At 37.0% G+C, this 16,928-nt stretch overlaps 1 protein-coding gene across 7 annotated transcripts in view; it reads left to right on the top strand.

The window, feature by feature from the left end:
- Window positions 1-16,928, top strand: part of GPR107 (G protein-coupled receptor 107) — a 147,378-nt gene that overhangs the window by 46,846 nt on the left and 83,604 nt on the right. For all 7 annotated transcript variants that reach the window (XM_074210951.1, XM_074210953.1, XM_074210949.1 and 4 more), the window contains exon 14: window positions 1,969-2,012. In XM_074210951.1, coding sequence (XP_074067052.1) covers window positions 1,969-2,012 — 44 coding nt within the window. The remainder of the gene's footprint in view (window positions 1-1,968; window positions 2,013-16,928) is intronic.

Raw genomic sequence — 16,928 nt, 5'->3', positions numbered from 1 at the left:
GGGAAGTGGTTGTCCTATTCAACTCTGTCTCCCCTAGTCATTCCACATCTGCAGTGTAAATTTTCAGGTGCCTCAACAATAATAATTCTTTTTTTGTTTGTTTTTTTTTTGGAGAGGTTTGTATTTTATTTTTTTTCTAACTACATATAAAGATAGTTTTCAACATTCATTTTTATAAGATTTTGAATTCCACGTTTTTTTCTCCCATTCCTTCTGTCTTGAGGACAGCAAGTAATCTGATTTAGATTATGCATGTACAGTTAATGTGAACATATTTCCATATTTGTCAAGTTGTGAAAGAAGAATTAGAACTAAAGGGGGAAAAGTACACAAAAGAAAAAAAAACATTTAAAAAAGTGAAACTAGAATGCTTTAGTCTGCATTCAGACTCCATGATTCTTTCTTTGGAAGCGCATGGCATTTTCCATTACAAGTCTTTGGGAATTGTCTTGGATCACTATATTGTTGAGAAGAGAGAAGTAGTGATAATATTTTGAAGTTTGAGAATGTATGGAGGATGGCAGCCATCATGGTAAAAGACTTCAGAGTCATATTATGTTAGGAATGGTTGAAGGAAATAGAAATGTTTTCCATGCATAAAGAAAGACTTTAAGGGAGAAACCTGATAGTTATGGTTTGCTTGAAAGACTGTTGCACTGTATAATTGCAGTGACCAATCTTGGCCCTTAATAGTAGATAAGAAACTTTTCCTTAAAAAAGTGGGAAACTTGGGTGTAGTGTTGTTTATGCTGTTACACTTGCTGAATCTGTCAGTTGGTTTTGCTTCACTCTTTTTCTTTGTTCCTTGGGCAGGGAGGGAGGTTTGTGGTTAGAGCTTGGCTGTCATCACAAAGGGCCTTTACATCCTTGGGAGCTTGAAATAAAAAAAAGACTTGGGGGTTGTATTTAGATGTTTCACTTAAGCTGTTGAATATCTTCCTGTACAACTTATTCTTTGCTCTGGTGGCTATGAATGGAGCATTTTATATTCTTAAAAGTTTGAAATCTTTTTTTTCAATCTTGTCATGGTACATGTCATAATGTTTTTTTGCCCCACAAATGCTTATTGACTTTAAAAACAGTGAACTTGCTAGAAGCATAGCCTCAATATGGATATATTCAGAAATGACTAATAAAACCTTTTTTTTTCTTTCTTTTGTTTCTTAAAGAAGAAATAAGGGATAGCTGATGGATAGCTACAGAGTGTACTGGCAGCCACACAGTATCCAGAGGCAGTTAGGTGGTTAGAGCTCTAGGCCTAGAGTTAGGAAGACCTGAGTTCAAAACCCTCATCAGACACTAATTAGCAGCATGACCCTGGAAAGTCCCTTCACATCTATTTGCCTCATTTTCCTTAACTGTTAAATGAAGATAATAACAGCACCTACCTTACAGAGATGTGAGGATCAAATGAGTGCTTACCACAGTAGAAAGAACTCTTTAAATACTTATTTCTTTCCCCTTTTTCTTCATCTAGAAGACCTTTGGTATACACACACACACCATTCTCCAACTCCTAAAAAGTCCCGAACTCAACAATATCTGAAGAGCTAATTAGAAGGGAGATTTCATTTGCTCTATTTGTCCCCAGTAAGCAGAATTAGAGTACAAGGTGATAAGTGGCAGAGACAGATTAAAACTTGATATGAAGAAAAACTTCCCAGGCTGCCTCTGGAACACATAGTTTTGCCTCATTAGAGACTTCAGACAAAGGTTGGACAACCATTTGTTGCATATGTAGTAGGGGAAATGGTCTCAGATCCCTACCAATTCTGACATTGTAGAATTCCAATTTCCAATCCAGTCTTTATTTAAAAAATCATTTGTTCCACCCTCACTTCATTTTAAAAAATTATTGACATTCAGAAGTATTAAAGAAATTGCCTCAAGTTATTGTTAATGGCAGAGCCTGAAAAAAGAAATGTAAATTCAAGAGCTAATTTGTGCTCACTGAATATTTATTTTTAGGTCTATAAGACATTTACAAGAAGCCTCAGCAACAGATGGAAAAGGTAAGTTAATTTTTTTTTTGTGACTTCTCTTCTAATGCTTGAGACTCCATTATTTTAGTAAGTTTGATACTTTCCTCTACTTTTTAGTTGATATTGAGTGGCATAATAGGAAAAAACTATTGGTCAACACACTCATGTCCTTATTTAGTAGTAATTTGTAGAGATTCCTAAATTTAGTGTTTCTGGTTTTCCAGTTGCCTGGCAAAGCCAAGGCAATTCTAAGTTAGGTTAAATGTTATTTTGTAGAGAAGCTAGTTCAAGATTCCAGGGACTAAGCTCTATGTGGGGTCTGAGAAGATTACTGTTTAACATAATGACTCATTTCATCTCCTTCATGAGTGTGATTTTTCACCTCACAAACTGAATTGGGAGCACAAAATCCTGTTCTTGGGTGAGGAGAGGTGACATTTCCTTGTGAAAATGAGTGGCATCACTTCCAGTCTTTGGAGTTCAGATGGTTATGTGTAAAGCAGACCTTCCTGCTGTCTTGCTTCACAGTTGTTTTAACAAGCTGTGCAGAAATAGATGTGTCCCTATTGCCATTTAAAATTATGACTTGGATAATCATAAAGGACTGTCAGAATTTTCTGATTTTAAACAAGGGTGTCATTAAGGGAACCACTTTTCATTTTTCTCCTTAAATTTTTTGTAATTTGTTTTGGGTGTTTTTGGATTTTTTTTTCCAGTTACATGTAAAAACAATTTTAAAACTGTTTTCAAAAATTTAGCATTCCAAATTTTTTCCTTCCGGTCACCTTCATTGGGAAGACAAGCAGTTTGATAAGTTATACATGTTCAGTCATGCAAAACATAGATCATGTTGTGAAAGAAAAATAAGGGAAAAACTGTGCCTCGTTTGGCATTCAGACTCCATCTTTCTTTCTCTGGAGGTAGGTAGCATTTTTCATTTAAAGTCCTTCGGAATTGGCTTATGTTGTTGTGTTGCTGAAAATAACTAAGTCATTCACAGTTGATCATCTTACAATTTTGCTGTTGCTGTATATACTGTTCTCTTGGTTCTGCTCACTTCACTCTGTATCAGTTCATGAAAGTCTTTGCTGATTTTCCTAAAAGCAAACTACCTCATTGCTACTTAAAGGACAATAGTACTTTATTTTAATAGTCTTTTTTTTTTAGTTTTTTTTTTTTTTTTTGCAAGGCAAACGGGGTTAAGTGGCTTGCCCAAGGCCACACGGCTAGGTAATTATTAAGTGTCTGAGACCGGATTTGAACCCAGGTACTCCTGACTCCAGGGCCGGTCCTTTATCCACTGTGCCACCTAGCCGCCCCTTATTTTAATAGTCTTTTAATCATAACATAAACCACAATTTGTTCAGCCATTCCCCAAATGATAACCATCCCCTTGATTTTTTAGCCCTTTGAGCATAGACCCAAATTGTTTTCCAGAATAGTTGAATCAGTTCACAACTCCATCAACAATGCTAGAATTAGTATTCCAGTTTCCCACATCCCCTCTAACATTTGTCATTATCCTTTTCTGTAATATTAGCCAATCTGATAGGTATTGCATTTCTTTAATCAATTGTGATTTAGAGCATTTTTTCATATGACTTAGATCTCTCCCTTCTATCAACCCTCCTTCCCCACTACTTATGTTCCCTCTTTGAGCCAGTTCTGATAAGAATTAAAGTTCTGTTATCTAGCCCCCTCTTTTTCTCCACTTCCTATTTCATATGAGATAATTTACCCCATTAATACCACTCCCTTCTTTAGTGCCTTTCTTAACCCTGAATTTAATTTTATCATCCCATCATAGTCATCCTTCTTTCTCACCCCTTAATTTTATTTACTTTAGATATCTCATTGTAGTCAACTTAAATCTATGCTCTCTTGTCTATATAGACTCCTTCTAATTGATCTAATAATGATAAAGTTCTTGAAATTACAAATGTCATCTCAAGTAAGAATGTAAATAGTTTAACTTTATTGAATCCTTGATGATTTCTCTTTCCTGTTTACCTTTTCATGCTTCTCTTGAGTCTTATATTTGCAAGTCAGATTTTCTATTCAGCTCTGGTAGGTGGCACAGTGATTAGAGTACTGACCTTGGAGTTAGGAGAACAGAAGTTCAAATCCAGTCTCAGACACTTGCCTCTTATTAGCTCTGTGACCTTGGGCAAATTACTTAACCCTGATTGCCTTGCATCCAGGGCCATCTCTAGTTGTTCTGATTCCTATCTGGCCATTAGACCCAGATGGCTCTGGAGAAGAAAGTAAGGCTGGTGACTTAGCACAGCACCCCCTCACTCAAATACCTGTGATTGTCATGGCATCATCTCCCTGATGTCATGGTCTTTGAGAGTGAAGGACAAACATAATTTTCCTCAGAAATGCTTGAAAGGGGTGGCTAGGTGGCACAGTGGATAAAGTACCTGCCCTGGAGTCAGGAGTACCTGGGTTCAAATCCGGCCTCATACACTTAATAATTATCTAGCCGTGTGGCCTTGGGCAAGCCACTTAACCCCATTTGCCTTGCAAAATCCTAAATAAAAAAAATGCTTGAAAGTCATTTATATTTACATATGAAAGTCAAAGATTTCATTAAAAATCCATCCCCTCCTGTTACCCCCACCCCCATCCCCTCCCCCTGAAGGATTATACTCTTGTTTTAATAGGTCAGTGATTCTTGGTTGTAATTCTACCTCCTTTGTTCTCTGGAATCTCATATTCCAAGCTTTTTGGTTATTTAATGTAAAAGCTGCTAAATCTTGTGTTATCTTGACTGTGATAATTAAATTAGCCCTTTCTGATTGCTTGTAGTATTTTCTCCTTGACCCAAGACTTCTGAAATTTGGCTATAAATATTCTTGGGAGTTTTCATTTTGGAATATCTCTATTTTTTTTTTGGTGCTTCAGTCTGTATTCAGATACCATCAGCTCTGTCTTTGGGATGAATCGCATTCTTTATCAAAAGTCCATCAGAGAAGTTGCTTCAATATTTTTTTCTCACAGTTGCTATTGCTAGCTGTATTTCCCTCCATCCTATTTCTCCCCACTCCCATTTATTCTGCTTTGAGGGTGGAGGATGTACTTTCTGAGGAACCCCAGACTGCAACCTGGATCTGAGTATGGGCAAAGATGCAGAGTCTTGCTCCAGGAATAGCAGTGAGACCCCTGCAGTCTCCCCTGATCCCCTTACCAACTGTGGGCTAAGCAGTTGCTAGGTGGCTCCGCAAGGCCTGCTTCTGGTTCCCTGGTCTGAACCTGCTTTTCCCACTCTTGTTGTCCTTGTCATTCTCTTAACTGAGAGGTCTGGAAACTCTCCTGCTGCCTTGGACCCAGGCAACCCTCAAAGATGGTTGGAGCCAATTTGCTCCAGCTGCCACCCTGGGCTGCACTGTGGCCCTTACCAATCTCAGTGTAACAGACCCTTCCCATGGATCTTCCTAGTTGTCTTGGGCTGGAAAATTGTTTTACTTAGTCTTTCTATGGGTTCCATCATTGTAGAATTTAGTTAGTCATAATTTAAAGGCATTTGGAGTAGTCTAGGGGAGAACTTCTGGAATATCCTGCCTTGGCTCTGCCATCTTGGCTCTGCCCTTTGGAATCTCTTTCAGGAGGTAACTGGTGAATTCTTTCCATTTCTATTTTACCCTCGTGTTTTAGGATATCATGGTAGTTTTCCTTGATAATTTTTTTTTTTTTTAGGTTTTTCAAGGCAATGGGGTTGAGTGGCTTGCCTAAGACCACACAACTAGGTAATTATTAAGTGTCTGAGGCTGGATTTGAACTCAGGTACTCCTGATTCCAGGGCCGGTGCTCTATTCACTGTGCCACCCAGCTGCCCCTTGATAATTTCTTGAAAGATGATGTCTATGCTCCTTTTTTTTTATCATGACTTTCTTTTTTTTATTATTTTATTTTTAGGCAGTGGGGTTAAATGACTTGCCTAAAGTCGCACAGCTAGGCAATTATTAAGTATCTGAGGCTGGATTTGAACTCGGGTCCTCCTGATTCCAGGGCTGGTGCTCTCTCCACTGCACCATCTAAGCTGCCCTTAATCATGTCTTTCAGGAAATCTGATAATTCTTTTTTTGATTTTGCAAGGCAAATGGGGTTAAGTGGCTTGCCCAAGGAGGCAGCTATGTAATTACTAAGTGTCACATTTGAACTCAGGTACTCCTAGCTCCAGGACTAGTGCTCTATCCATTGCGCCACCTAGCCACCCATGATAATTCTTAAATTTTGTCTCCTCAATCTATATTCCAGGTCATTTTTTTTTCCCAGTAAGATAATTCATATTTTCTTCTATTTTCTATTTCTTGATGTCTCTTGGAGTCACTAGTTTCTTCTTGCCAATTCTTTTTTGTTTGTTCGTTTTTGCTAGGTAGTGGGGTTAAGTTACTAGCCCAAGGTCACAGAGCTGGGTAATTATTAAGTGTCTGAGACTGGCTTTGAACACAGGTCTTCCTAACTCTTTTCCAGTACTCTATCCACTGAGCCACCTAGCTGCCCCCACCCCCCCATTCTAATTTTTAAGGAATTATTTCTTCACTCAGTTTTTGTACCTCCTTTTCAAATTGACCAGTTCTCCTTTTTTTTAAAGAGTGCTTTTTTTAAGTGGATTTTTGTGTCTATTTTACCCTTGCTCTGAAAATAAGATTATGAAAAATCCAGTGCTTGGGGATAATGCCTTCTCCACTCAAGAACAGAACCCAATTTTAACATGAAGTGACCTAGTTTTTTGGGAGGGTGTGGAGAGGGGGCATTTGAGGTTAAATCATTTGCCCAGGGTCACATAGCTAGTAAATGTCTGAGGTCAGATTTGAACTCAGGTCTTCTTGATTCCAGGGCCACTGTTCTATCCACTGTGTCATCTAATTGCCCAGGTATACTTCTTTAGGATATTGATTTATTTTATATTTGAGGGAGGGATTGCATCCTTTATCCAACTGGTAATTCTTTTTTCATGTTTTCTCAAATTTTCCTCTATGTCTTTTATTTGATTTTTAAAATCCTTTCTGGTTCTTCCAGGAATTCTTCTTGTTTCTGAAGTTATTTACGTTTTTCTTTTAGGCTTTGAGTATAGCTATTTTGACTTTGATGTCTTCTTTTTTTGCACTTTCCTGTCACAAATAACTTTCTGTGGTCAAATTCTTTTACCATTTGTTCATTTTTCCATCCTGTTTCTTGACATTTAACGTAATGTTAAAATTGGGTTCTGCTCTTGAGTGGAGGAGGCATTATCCCCAAGCATTGGATTTTTCATAATCCTATTTTCAGAGCAAGTTCTGAGGGGGGTCTGTAAGTTTTCAGTTCTTCCAAGGTGTTATGTTCTAAGGATAAGTGTCATCACTTCTCTCCTGGTTTGTGCTCTGTGAGTAACCTGGTCTATGAGTAACCAAAAGCAATTTTTTCTGCCCTGGAACTGAGACCAGTTTCCATTAGTGATTCTCCTCACTCTGGAACTGAGATCTGAAACTGTATCGGTAGTGCTGCAGAGTCCTTCTCTCAGTGCCAGCAAAAGGTCATCTGTAATCTCCTTCTGATCAGTTTTCTGATCCTTTTACTATTTGTGGTTTTCAGAACCTCTTAAGACCTGCACTAGACTGTGCTCTACTCTCATCAACAGTGAGACAGATCTTACCTGCTGACCTCATAAATTGTCTTGGTCTGAAATATTGTTTTACCCACCCTTTTGTTGGTCTCACCACTCTAGAATTCCTTTTGATGTGTTATTTCAAATTTTTTTTTTACGTTTTTTTTTTTTTTGCAAGGCCACACAGCTAGGTAATTATTAGGTGTCTGAGGCTGGATTTGAACTCAGGTCCTCCTGACTCCAGGGCCGGTTCTCTATCCACTGTGTCACCTAACTGCCCCCCCCAAATTTTTAATGTTATTTTCTTTTTTCCAATTATATGTAAAGATAGTTTTCAACATCCTTTTTTTGTAAGCTTTTGAGTTCCACATTTTTCTACTACTCTCTTTCCTCTCCCCTTCCCATAGTAGCAAACAGTCTGATATACATTGTACATGTACAGTCTTGTTTAATATGTTTCCATATTAATCATATTGTGAAAGAAGAATCAGAACTGAAAGAAAAAAATGAGGAAAAAAAGAAAATATAAAACAGATATTCTTGATTGTTATTTTATTTTATTTTTCCACTTACATGTTATAAAAATATTTCCACACTCATATTTATAAGTTACTCAATTTTTTTCTGCCTTCCCTTCCTGCCCTGCCCTTGTCCTTAGCTGCAAACAATCTAGTGAATGTTGTACGTGTACATTTGTGTTTAGCATGTTTACATATTAGTCATTTTGTATATGAGTAATTAGGACTAAAGAAAAAGAAAGAAAACTTGAAATAGGAAGAAAAAATGAAAAATTTTTTAAAAAGCGAACATAGTATTCATTCAGATTCTGTGTTTTTTTTTGGTTTGATAAAACAAGTTTTATAAAGTAAGCAAAAGTACGCTTTGCTATGCATTCACACTCCAGAATTTTTTCTCCAAATGCAAATGGCATTTACCATTACATTTTTTAGAAATGTCTGATCACTGAACTACTAAGAGTAGCTAAATCCATCATAGTTATCATCTCACAATGTTACTATTAATGTGTACAATATTCTGATTCTGCTCACTTTACTCAGCCTCTGTTCATGCATTTTGGTGTATTGTTTAACGGACTCGAATTTGGTAGATCTCAGGTGAGAACCTGCCTTTACTCAGCTATTTTGACTTTGCCCTATAACCTTTTTTAAAAAAAGCTTTCCTTTTGAATTTGCCTCTATTTCTCTTTCCTCTTTAAAACTACAATGAAGTTAGCATACTGTGGGATGTTTCCATTATTTCTTTCTTTTTTTTTTTAAGGTACTGAAGTTGGTGTCTTGCTTGAGGTCACACAGTTAGTAAATGTTAAGTGTCTGAGGCTGGATTTGAAGTCAGGTCCTCCTGAATCCAGGGTTGGTGCTCTATTCACTGCTCTACCTAGCTGTCTCTGTTTCCATTATTTCTAATCCATCCTATACATTGCAACATAATCTATGACAAGAGCTATACATATGAAATGTCATTCTTAGGCTCAAAACCCTGTAGCACATCAGCTTCTTAAGGAGTAAAATTTAAGTACTTTAAGCTGACAATAGTGTATCTCACTGCCAGCATGATTTAGAATAGAAATCCCTACATTGTGTGATTATCAACTATGATGAACTTAACTCTTATCAGAAGTACAATGATCCAAGACAATTCAAAGGACTTATCATGGAAAGTACCATCCATATCCAGAGAAAGAATTATGGAGTGTTGAATACAGAGCAAAGCAGACTATTTTCCATTTTTTTCCCTTTTATTCTTTTATTAAAGATTTTACAATTTTTCCCCATCTTACATCCCTCCCCCCCACAGAAAGCAATTTGTCAGTCTTTACTTTGTTTCCATGTTGTACATTGATCCAAATTGAGTATGATGAGAGAGAAATCATATCCTTAAGGAAGAAACAAAAAGTATAAGAGATAACAAGATCAGACAATAAGATATCTATTTTTTTTTCTAAATTAAAGGGAATAGTCCTTGAACTTTGCTCAAACTCCACGGCTCTTTATCTGGACACAGATGGTATACTCCATTGCAGATAGCCCAAAATTGTCCCTGATTGTTGCACTGATAGAATGAGCAAGTCCATCAAGGTTGATCATCACCCCCATGTTGCTGTTAGGGTGTACAGTGTTTTTCTGGTTCTGCTCATCTCACTCAGCATCAGTTCATGAAAATCCCTCCAGGCTTCTCTGAATTCCTGTCCCTCCTGGTTTCTAATAGAACAATAGTGTTCCATGACATACATATACTACAGTTAAGCCATTCCCCAATTGAAGGATATTTACTTGATTTCCAATTCTTTGCCACCACAAACAGGGCTGCTATGAATATTTTTGTATAAGTGATGTTTTTACCCTTTTCCATCATCTCTTCAAGGTATAGACCCAGTAGTGGTATTGCTGGATCAAAGGGTATACACATTTTTGTTGCCCTTTGGGTGTAGTTCCAAATTTCTCTCCAGAAAGGTTGGATGAGTTCACAGCTCCACCAGCAGTGTAACAGTGCCCCAGCTTTCCCACAACCCTTCCAACAATGATCATTATCATTTCTGGTCATATTGGTCAGTCTGAGAGGTGTGAGGTAGTACCTCAGAGAAGGTTTAATTTGCATTTCTCTAATAATTAATGATTTAGAGCAATTTTTCATATGGCTATGGATTGCTTTGATCTCCTCATCTGTAAATTGCCTTTGCATATCCTTTGACCATTTGTCAATTGGGGAATGACTTTTTTTTTTTAATATAACTTAGTTCTCTGTATATTTTAGAAATGAGTCCTTTGTCAGAATCATTAGTTGTAAGGATTGTTTCCCAGTTTACTACATTTCTTTTGATCTTGGTTACAGTGGTTTTATCGTGCAAAAGCTTTTAATTTAATATAATCAAAATCATCTAGTTTGTTTTTGGTGATGTTTTCCATCTCTTCCTTAGTCATAAACTGCTCCCCTTTCCATAGATCTGACAGGTAAACTAGTCCTTGATCTTCTAATTTGCTTATAGTGTTGTTTTTTATGTCTAATCCTGTATCCATTTGGATCTTATCTTGGTAAAGGGTGTGAGGTGTTGGTCTAATCTAAGTTTCTTCCATACTAACTTCCAATTTTCCCAGCAGTTTTTATGAAAGAGAGTTTTTATCCCAATAGCTGGATTCTTTGGGTTTATCAAACAGCAGATTACTATAATCATTTCCTGCTATTGCACCTAGTCTATTATACCACTGATCCATCACACTATTTCTTAGCCAATACCAGTCTTTTTTTTTTTTAGTTTTTTTTTGCAAGGCAAATGGGTTTAAGTGGCTTGCCCAAGGCCACACAGCTAGGGAATTATTAAGTGTCTGAGACTAGATTTGAACCCAGGTACTCCTGACTCCGGGGCCGGTGCTTTATCCACTGCGCCACCTAGCCGCCCCCAATACCAAACAGTTTTGATGACTGATGCTTTATAATGTAATTTTAGATCAGGTAGGGATAAGCCCCCTTCTTTTGTACTTTTTTTCATTAAATATCTGGAAATGCTTGACTTTTCATTTCTCCATATGAATTTACTTACAACTTTTTCTGACTCATTAAAGTAACTGGAATTTTGATTGGTAGGGCACTAAATAGGGAGTTTAGTTTTGGTGGAATTATCATTTTTATTATATTAGCTCTACCTATGCACGAGCAGTTGATATTTGCCCAGTTACTTAAATCTGATTTAATTTGTGTGAGAAGTGTTTTATTATTGTTTTCAAAAAGTTTCTGAGTCTGTCTTGGCAAATAGACTCCCAGGTATTTTCTATTGTCTGAGGTTACTTTGAATGGGATTTCTCTTTCTAGTTCTTCCTGGTGTATCTTGCTAGACATATATAGAAAAGTTGAGGATTTATGAGGGTTTGTTTTATATCCTGAAACTTTGCTAAAATTGCTAATTGTTTCCAGTAGTTTTTTGGATGATTTCTTGGGATTCTCTAGGTAGACCATCATGTCATCTGCAAAGAGTGAGAGTTTTGTCTCTTCTTTCCCAATTCTAATTCCTTCAGTTTCTTTTTTCCTTCTCTAATTGCCAAAGCTAACATTTCTAATACCATATTGAATAGTAGTGGTGATAATGGGCATCCTTTTTTCACTCCTGATCTTATTGGGAATGCCTCTAACCTCTCCCCATTGAATATAATGCTTGTTGATGTTTTCAGATAGATACTAAGGAACAGTCCATTTATTCCTATACTCTCTAGTGTTTTTAGTAGGAATGGATGCTGCATTTTGTCAAAAGCTTTTTCAGCATCTATTGATAGGATCATATAATTTCTGATAGGTTTGTTGTTGATATAATTGATTATACTAACAGTTTTCCTAATATTGAACCAACCCTGTATTCCTGGGATAAATCCTACTTAATCATAATGTATTATCCCAGTGGTAACTTGTTGTAATTGTTTTGCTAAAATTTTATTTAAGATTTTTGCATCTATATTCATGAAGGAGATAGGTCTGTAATTTTCTTTCTCTGTTTCAACTCTTCCTGTTTTAGGTATCAGCACCATATTGGTTTCATAGAAAGAGGCAGAGTTCCATCTTTCCCTGTTTTTCTGTATTTTTCCAAAGAGTTTATATAGAATTGGAACCAATTGCTCCTTAAATGTTTGGTAGAATTCACTTGTGAATCTTTATTAGGCCCTGGAGATCTTTTCTTAGGGAGTTCAATGATGGTTTGTTGAATTTCTTTTTCTGAGATAGGGTTGTTTAGGTATTTAATCTCCTCTTCATTCAACCTGGGCAACTTATATTTTTGTAAATATTCATCCATTTCACTTAGATTATCCAATTTATTGGCATAGAGTTGGGCAAAATAATTTTGAATTATTACTTTAATTTCTTCCTCATTGGTGGTGAGTTCACCTTTTTCATTTGTGATACTAGCAATTTGGTTTTCTTCTTTTTTTAATCAAATTGACCAGAAGTTTATCAATTTTATTGGTTTTTTCATAAAACCAACTTTTGGTTTTATTTATTAATTCAATAGTTTTTTTGCTTTTGTTTTTATTAATTTCTTCTTTAATTTTTAGAATTTCTAATTTGGTATTTAATTGGGGATTTTTAATTTGTTGGGGACAGCTAGGTGACGCACTGTATGGAGCACCTGCCCTGGAGTCAGGAGGATATGAGTTCAAATTTTGACTCAGATGCTTTAACAATCACCTAGCTGTGTGACCTTGGGCAAGTCACTTAACCCCATTGCCTTAAATAAAAATTTTTAAAAAATGTATGTTGAAAATTATCTTTGCATGTAGTTGAAATAATAAGTAAATTTATTTTTCATCATATATTTATTTTTTATTATTACAATAATTTTGTTATAAGGGTAAGCATACCCCCCCCCGCCAAGAAGATGAGAAACCTGAAGAATAGTGAGAGAGAGAAAAAAAAAATGTACTTCAGTCTGTGTTCAGATTCCAATGGCTCTGTCTCTGGGGTGAGTTGCTTTCTTTATCATAAGTCCACCAGAGAAGTTGCTTCAATATTTTTCTCACAGTTACTATTACTAGCTGTATTTCCCTCCATTCTATTCCTCCCCACTCTCATTTATTCTGTTCTCTCTCTCTCCTTTCATTCTGGCCCTGTCCAAAAGTATGGCCTGTCCACAACCTTCCCTCTCTTCTGTCACCTATTCCCCGCCTTCCTTCCCCCCATTCCCCCTTATCCCATCCCTTTCTTCTCATTTTTCTCTAGGGTAAAATAGATTTCTATACCTTATTAAGTGTGTATGTTATTTCCTCTCTGAATCATTTCTGATGAGAGTGAAGGCTCACTCATTCCCCCTCACCTTCCCCTGTTCCACTTCATTGAAAAAGCTTTTTCTTGACTCTTATGTGAAATTTCTTAGTTCTTCCTTCCTCTCCTTTCCCTTCCTACCAGTACTTTCCTTTATCACCCATTGACTCCATCTTTTTACTATATTATACCATTATATTCTGCTCCTTCCTGTGCCTTGTCTATATATGCTCCTTCTAATAGCTCATATAAATGAGAAAGTTCATATGAGTTATCAATATCTTCTTCCCATACAGGAATACAAACAGTTCAGTATCATTAAGTTTGTCATAATTAGTCCTTCTTTTCTACCACCTCTGTGGTTCACCAGAGTCCTGTATTTGGAGATCAAACTTTCTGTTCAGCTCTGGTTGTTTCAGTAGGAAAGTCTGAAAGTCCCCTGTTTCATTGAAAATCCATCTTTTCCTCTGAAAGAGAGAGGATGTTCAGTTTTGCTGAGTAGTTGATTCTCAGTTGTAAACCAAGCTCTTTTGCCTTCCATAATATCGTATTCCAATCCCTATGAGCCCTTAATGTAGATGCTGCTAGATCCTGTGTAATACTGACTATGGAGCCTCGGTAGTTGAATTGTTTGTTTCTGGCAGCTTTTAGAATTTTCTCTTTGACTTGGGAGTTTTGGAATTTGGCTATACTATTCCTGGAAGTTTTTCTTTTGGGATCTCTTTCAAGAGGTGGCCAGTGAATTCCCTCAATTTCTATTTTACCCTCTGCTTCTAGGTTCTCAGGGCAATTTTGCTTTATTATTTCTTGAAAAATGAAGGTCTAGGCTCTTTTCCTGGTCCTGACTTTCAGGTAGCCTAATAATTTTAAAATTATTTCTTCTGCATCTGTTTTCGAGGTTGGTTGTTTTTCCAATGAGATATTTCACATTTTCTTCTAATTTTTTGGCTTTTTTTGGAAGTTTTATATCTTCCTAATTTCTTGCAAAGTCATCAGCTTCCTTTAATTCCATTCTGCATTTGAAGGAGTTATTTTCTTCAGAGACCTTTTTTAATGTCCTTTTCCAGCTGGCCAATTCTGCTTTTTAAGGCATTCTTCTCCTCATTTGTCTTTTGTTTTGCTTTTTCCATTTGGCCTAAACTGGTTTTTGAGTAATGGACCTTGGGAGCTTGTTCTAGCAGGGGAGCACCAGCTACTTGTATACCCTTGACCGAAGAACAGTACGCCTCTATTGGGGAAGGTCTTCTTCCTCTTTGACTGAGCACGCAGCTTCAGGAGGGATGCACATGGAGTGGTGAGGGAGGAAGGGGACACCCGCCTAGCCAGCCAGATCAGCCGAATCAACCCTGGCAATCAATGGGGTTACAGATGTCGCAGCCAGATTGCCCTCACATCCCTAAACTGGTTTTTAACATATTATTTTCTTCAATTTTTTTTTGTATTTCACCGAGCTGTTGATTTGGTTGTTATGATTTTTCTGCAGCGCTCTCATTTCTCTTCCCAATTTTTCCTCCACCTCCCTTAATTGCTTTTCAAAGTCTTTTTTGAATTTATCCGTAGTCTGAGCCCATTTTCTATTTCTCTTGGAGGTTTTAGATTTGGAAGCTTCAGTTTTGTTGTCATCTGCGTATATATTTTGATCTTCCATAGGACTAAAGTAATTTTCTGTGGTCAGTCTTCTTTTTCTGTTGTTTACTTATTTCCTTAGCTCAAAACTAATTTACAGCACTTCCAAATCTTTGGGGGGTTTTTGGGGGGGACCCCCCACTGGGACCTTTATTCCTCCAAGGTCTTATGCTCTCTTGCCTGTGCTTTGATATGTAGATGACCACAGCACTCTGCTCTGGAGCTCTAAGGAGGGGCTCTGCTACCTATCTTAGTATGGAAACCCAAACTGCAACCTGAATCTGAGTGTGGGAAAACAGCAGAGTCCTGCCCCCAGGGAGAGAGCAGAGAAATTTCTGCAGTCTCCCCTGACCTCCTTACCATCTGTGGGCTGTGCTCTGGAGGTGGAGGCTGGTTTCTTTAGATTCTCACTGCAGGTTCGGTAACTGGTGCTCCTCACTCCATACTCATTCTGCCGTAGCAAAATGCTCTCACTGGCCCTTCAAGCTGTTCTGGGCTGCACTGCAATTGTGACTTTTTCCAACTCCTGGTCCTGGTGAAACACACCTTTTCTAAGTTATCTTGGACTGGGAAAATGTATCACTCAGTCTTTCTGTGGGTTCTGCCCCTCTAAATTTTGGCTAGAGTTATAATTTGATGGCTTTTGAAGTTTTGGGGGGAAGGAGTTCCCAGGAAATACTAACCTTCACACGCCATCTTGGCTCTGCCTATATATCTATAGATAGATAGATAGATAGATAGATGGATGGATGTTTTTTTAAAGAAAAGAATGGTCTTGGGGCAGCTAGGTGGTGAAGTGGTTAGAGCTCCGGCCCTGAAGTCAGGAGTACCTGAGTTCAAATCCAACCTCAGACACTTAATAATTACCTAGCTGTGTGGCCTTGGGCAAGCCACTTAACCCCATTGCCTTGCAAAAAAAAAAAGAAAGAAAAGAATGGTCTGTTCTTTGAAATTATAAAGAACAATCTTATCGATGAAAATCCTTCTACCTTTTTATATTAAATGTTGCCTATTCATTTCTCCCAAATCAAATGTTTATGTATAATTTTTTTAATAACTTTTTTATTATTTTTTGTTTTTATATCACTTACATTTCCCAGGTATCACTCCATCTTTCCTTACCCATAGGGCCATTCTTTATAATGAAGAATAAAAAAGCCAAGAAAACCCCAATTAAGCAAAACCAACTATTAATCTTCAAAGATTTCACATTAAAATATATAGTGTACTATATCCATCATCACTCACCTCTTTGAGAAATTGGGGGGGGAGTCTTCTTTTATCTATTCTTGGGGACCATGCTTATTATAATTTCTCAGCATTTAATTTAGATTTTTTTTTGTTCTTTTCATTTCTACTTTAGTCATTGTATTCTTGGTTCTGCTTACTTTTTTTTTTTATATAAAGCAAGTGGGGTTAAGTGGCTTACCCAAGGCCATGCAGCTAGGTGATTATTAAGTGTCTGAGACTGGATTTGAACCCAGGTACTCCTGACTCCAAGGCCAATGCTTTATCTACTATGCCACCTAGCCACCCCCATATATGGTTTTACATATTTCTTTGCATTCATCATAGTCATCATTATTACAGCAGAGTAATATTCCATTACATTGACATGCCATAATTTGTTTAGCCTTTTCTCATGGACATCTCCTTTGTTTCCAGTTTTTTGCCATTATATTATGGTGTATATGGAACTTTTTTCCCATCATTGACCTTCTTGAGATATCATTAAAAGTAGAATCTCTGAAACAAAGGGTATAGACATACAAAGGATATGGAGTTTCTTTCCTCCGTATTATTCTAGATTGCTTTTCAGAATTGTTGGAAAAATTCATAACTCCATTAATAGTGAATAGAGTTTCATTTTAAGAGCAGAGCAGTAGTCTCTTTACATAAAACAAAAGATCAAATTTTAGAACTGGATGTACTTTTAAGGTCATTTAACCCAATTCCCTTATTTTATTGAT

Source organism: Macrotis lagotis, chromosome 1 (assembly GCF_037893015.1).
Source record: "Macrotis lagotis isolate mMagLag1 chromosome 1, bilby.v1.9.chrom.fasta, whole genome shotgun sequence".
NCBI classification, from domain to species: domain Eukaryota; kingdom Metazoa; phylum Chordata; class Mammalia; order Peramelemorphia; family Peramelidae; genus Macrotis; species Macrotis lagotis.
This window is presented reverse-complemented; position numbering and strand designations above follow the sequence as displayed.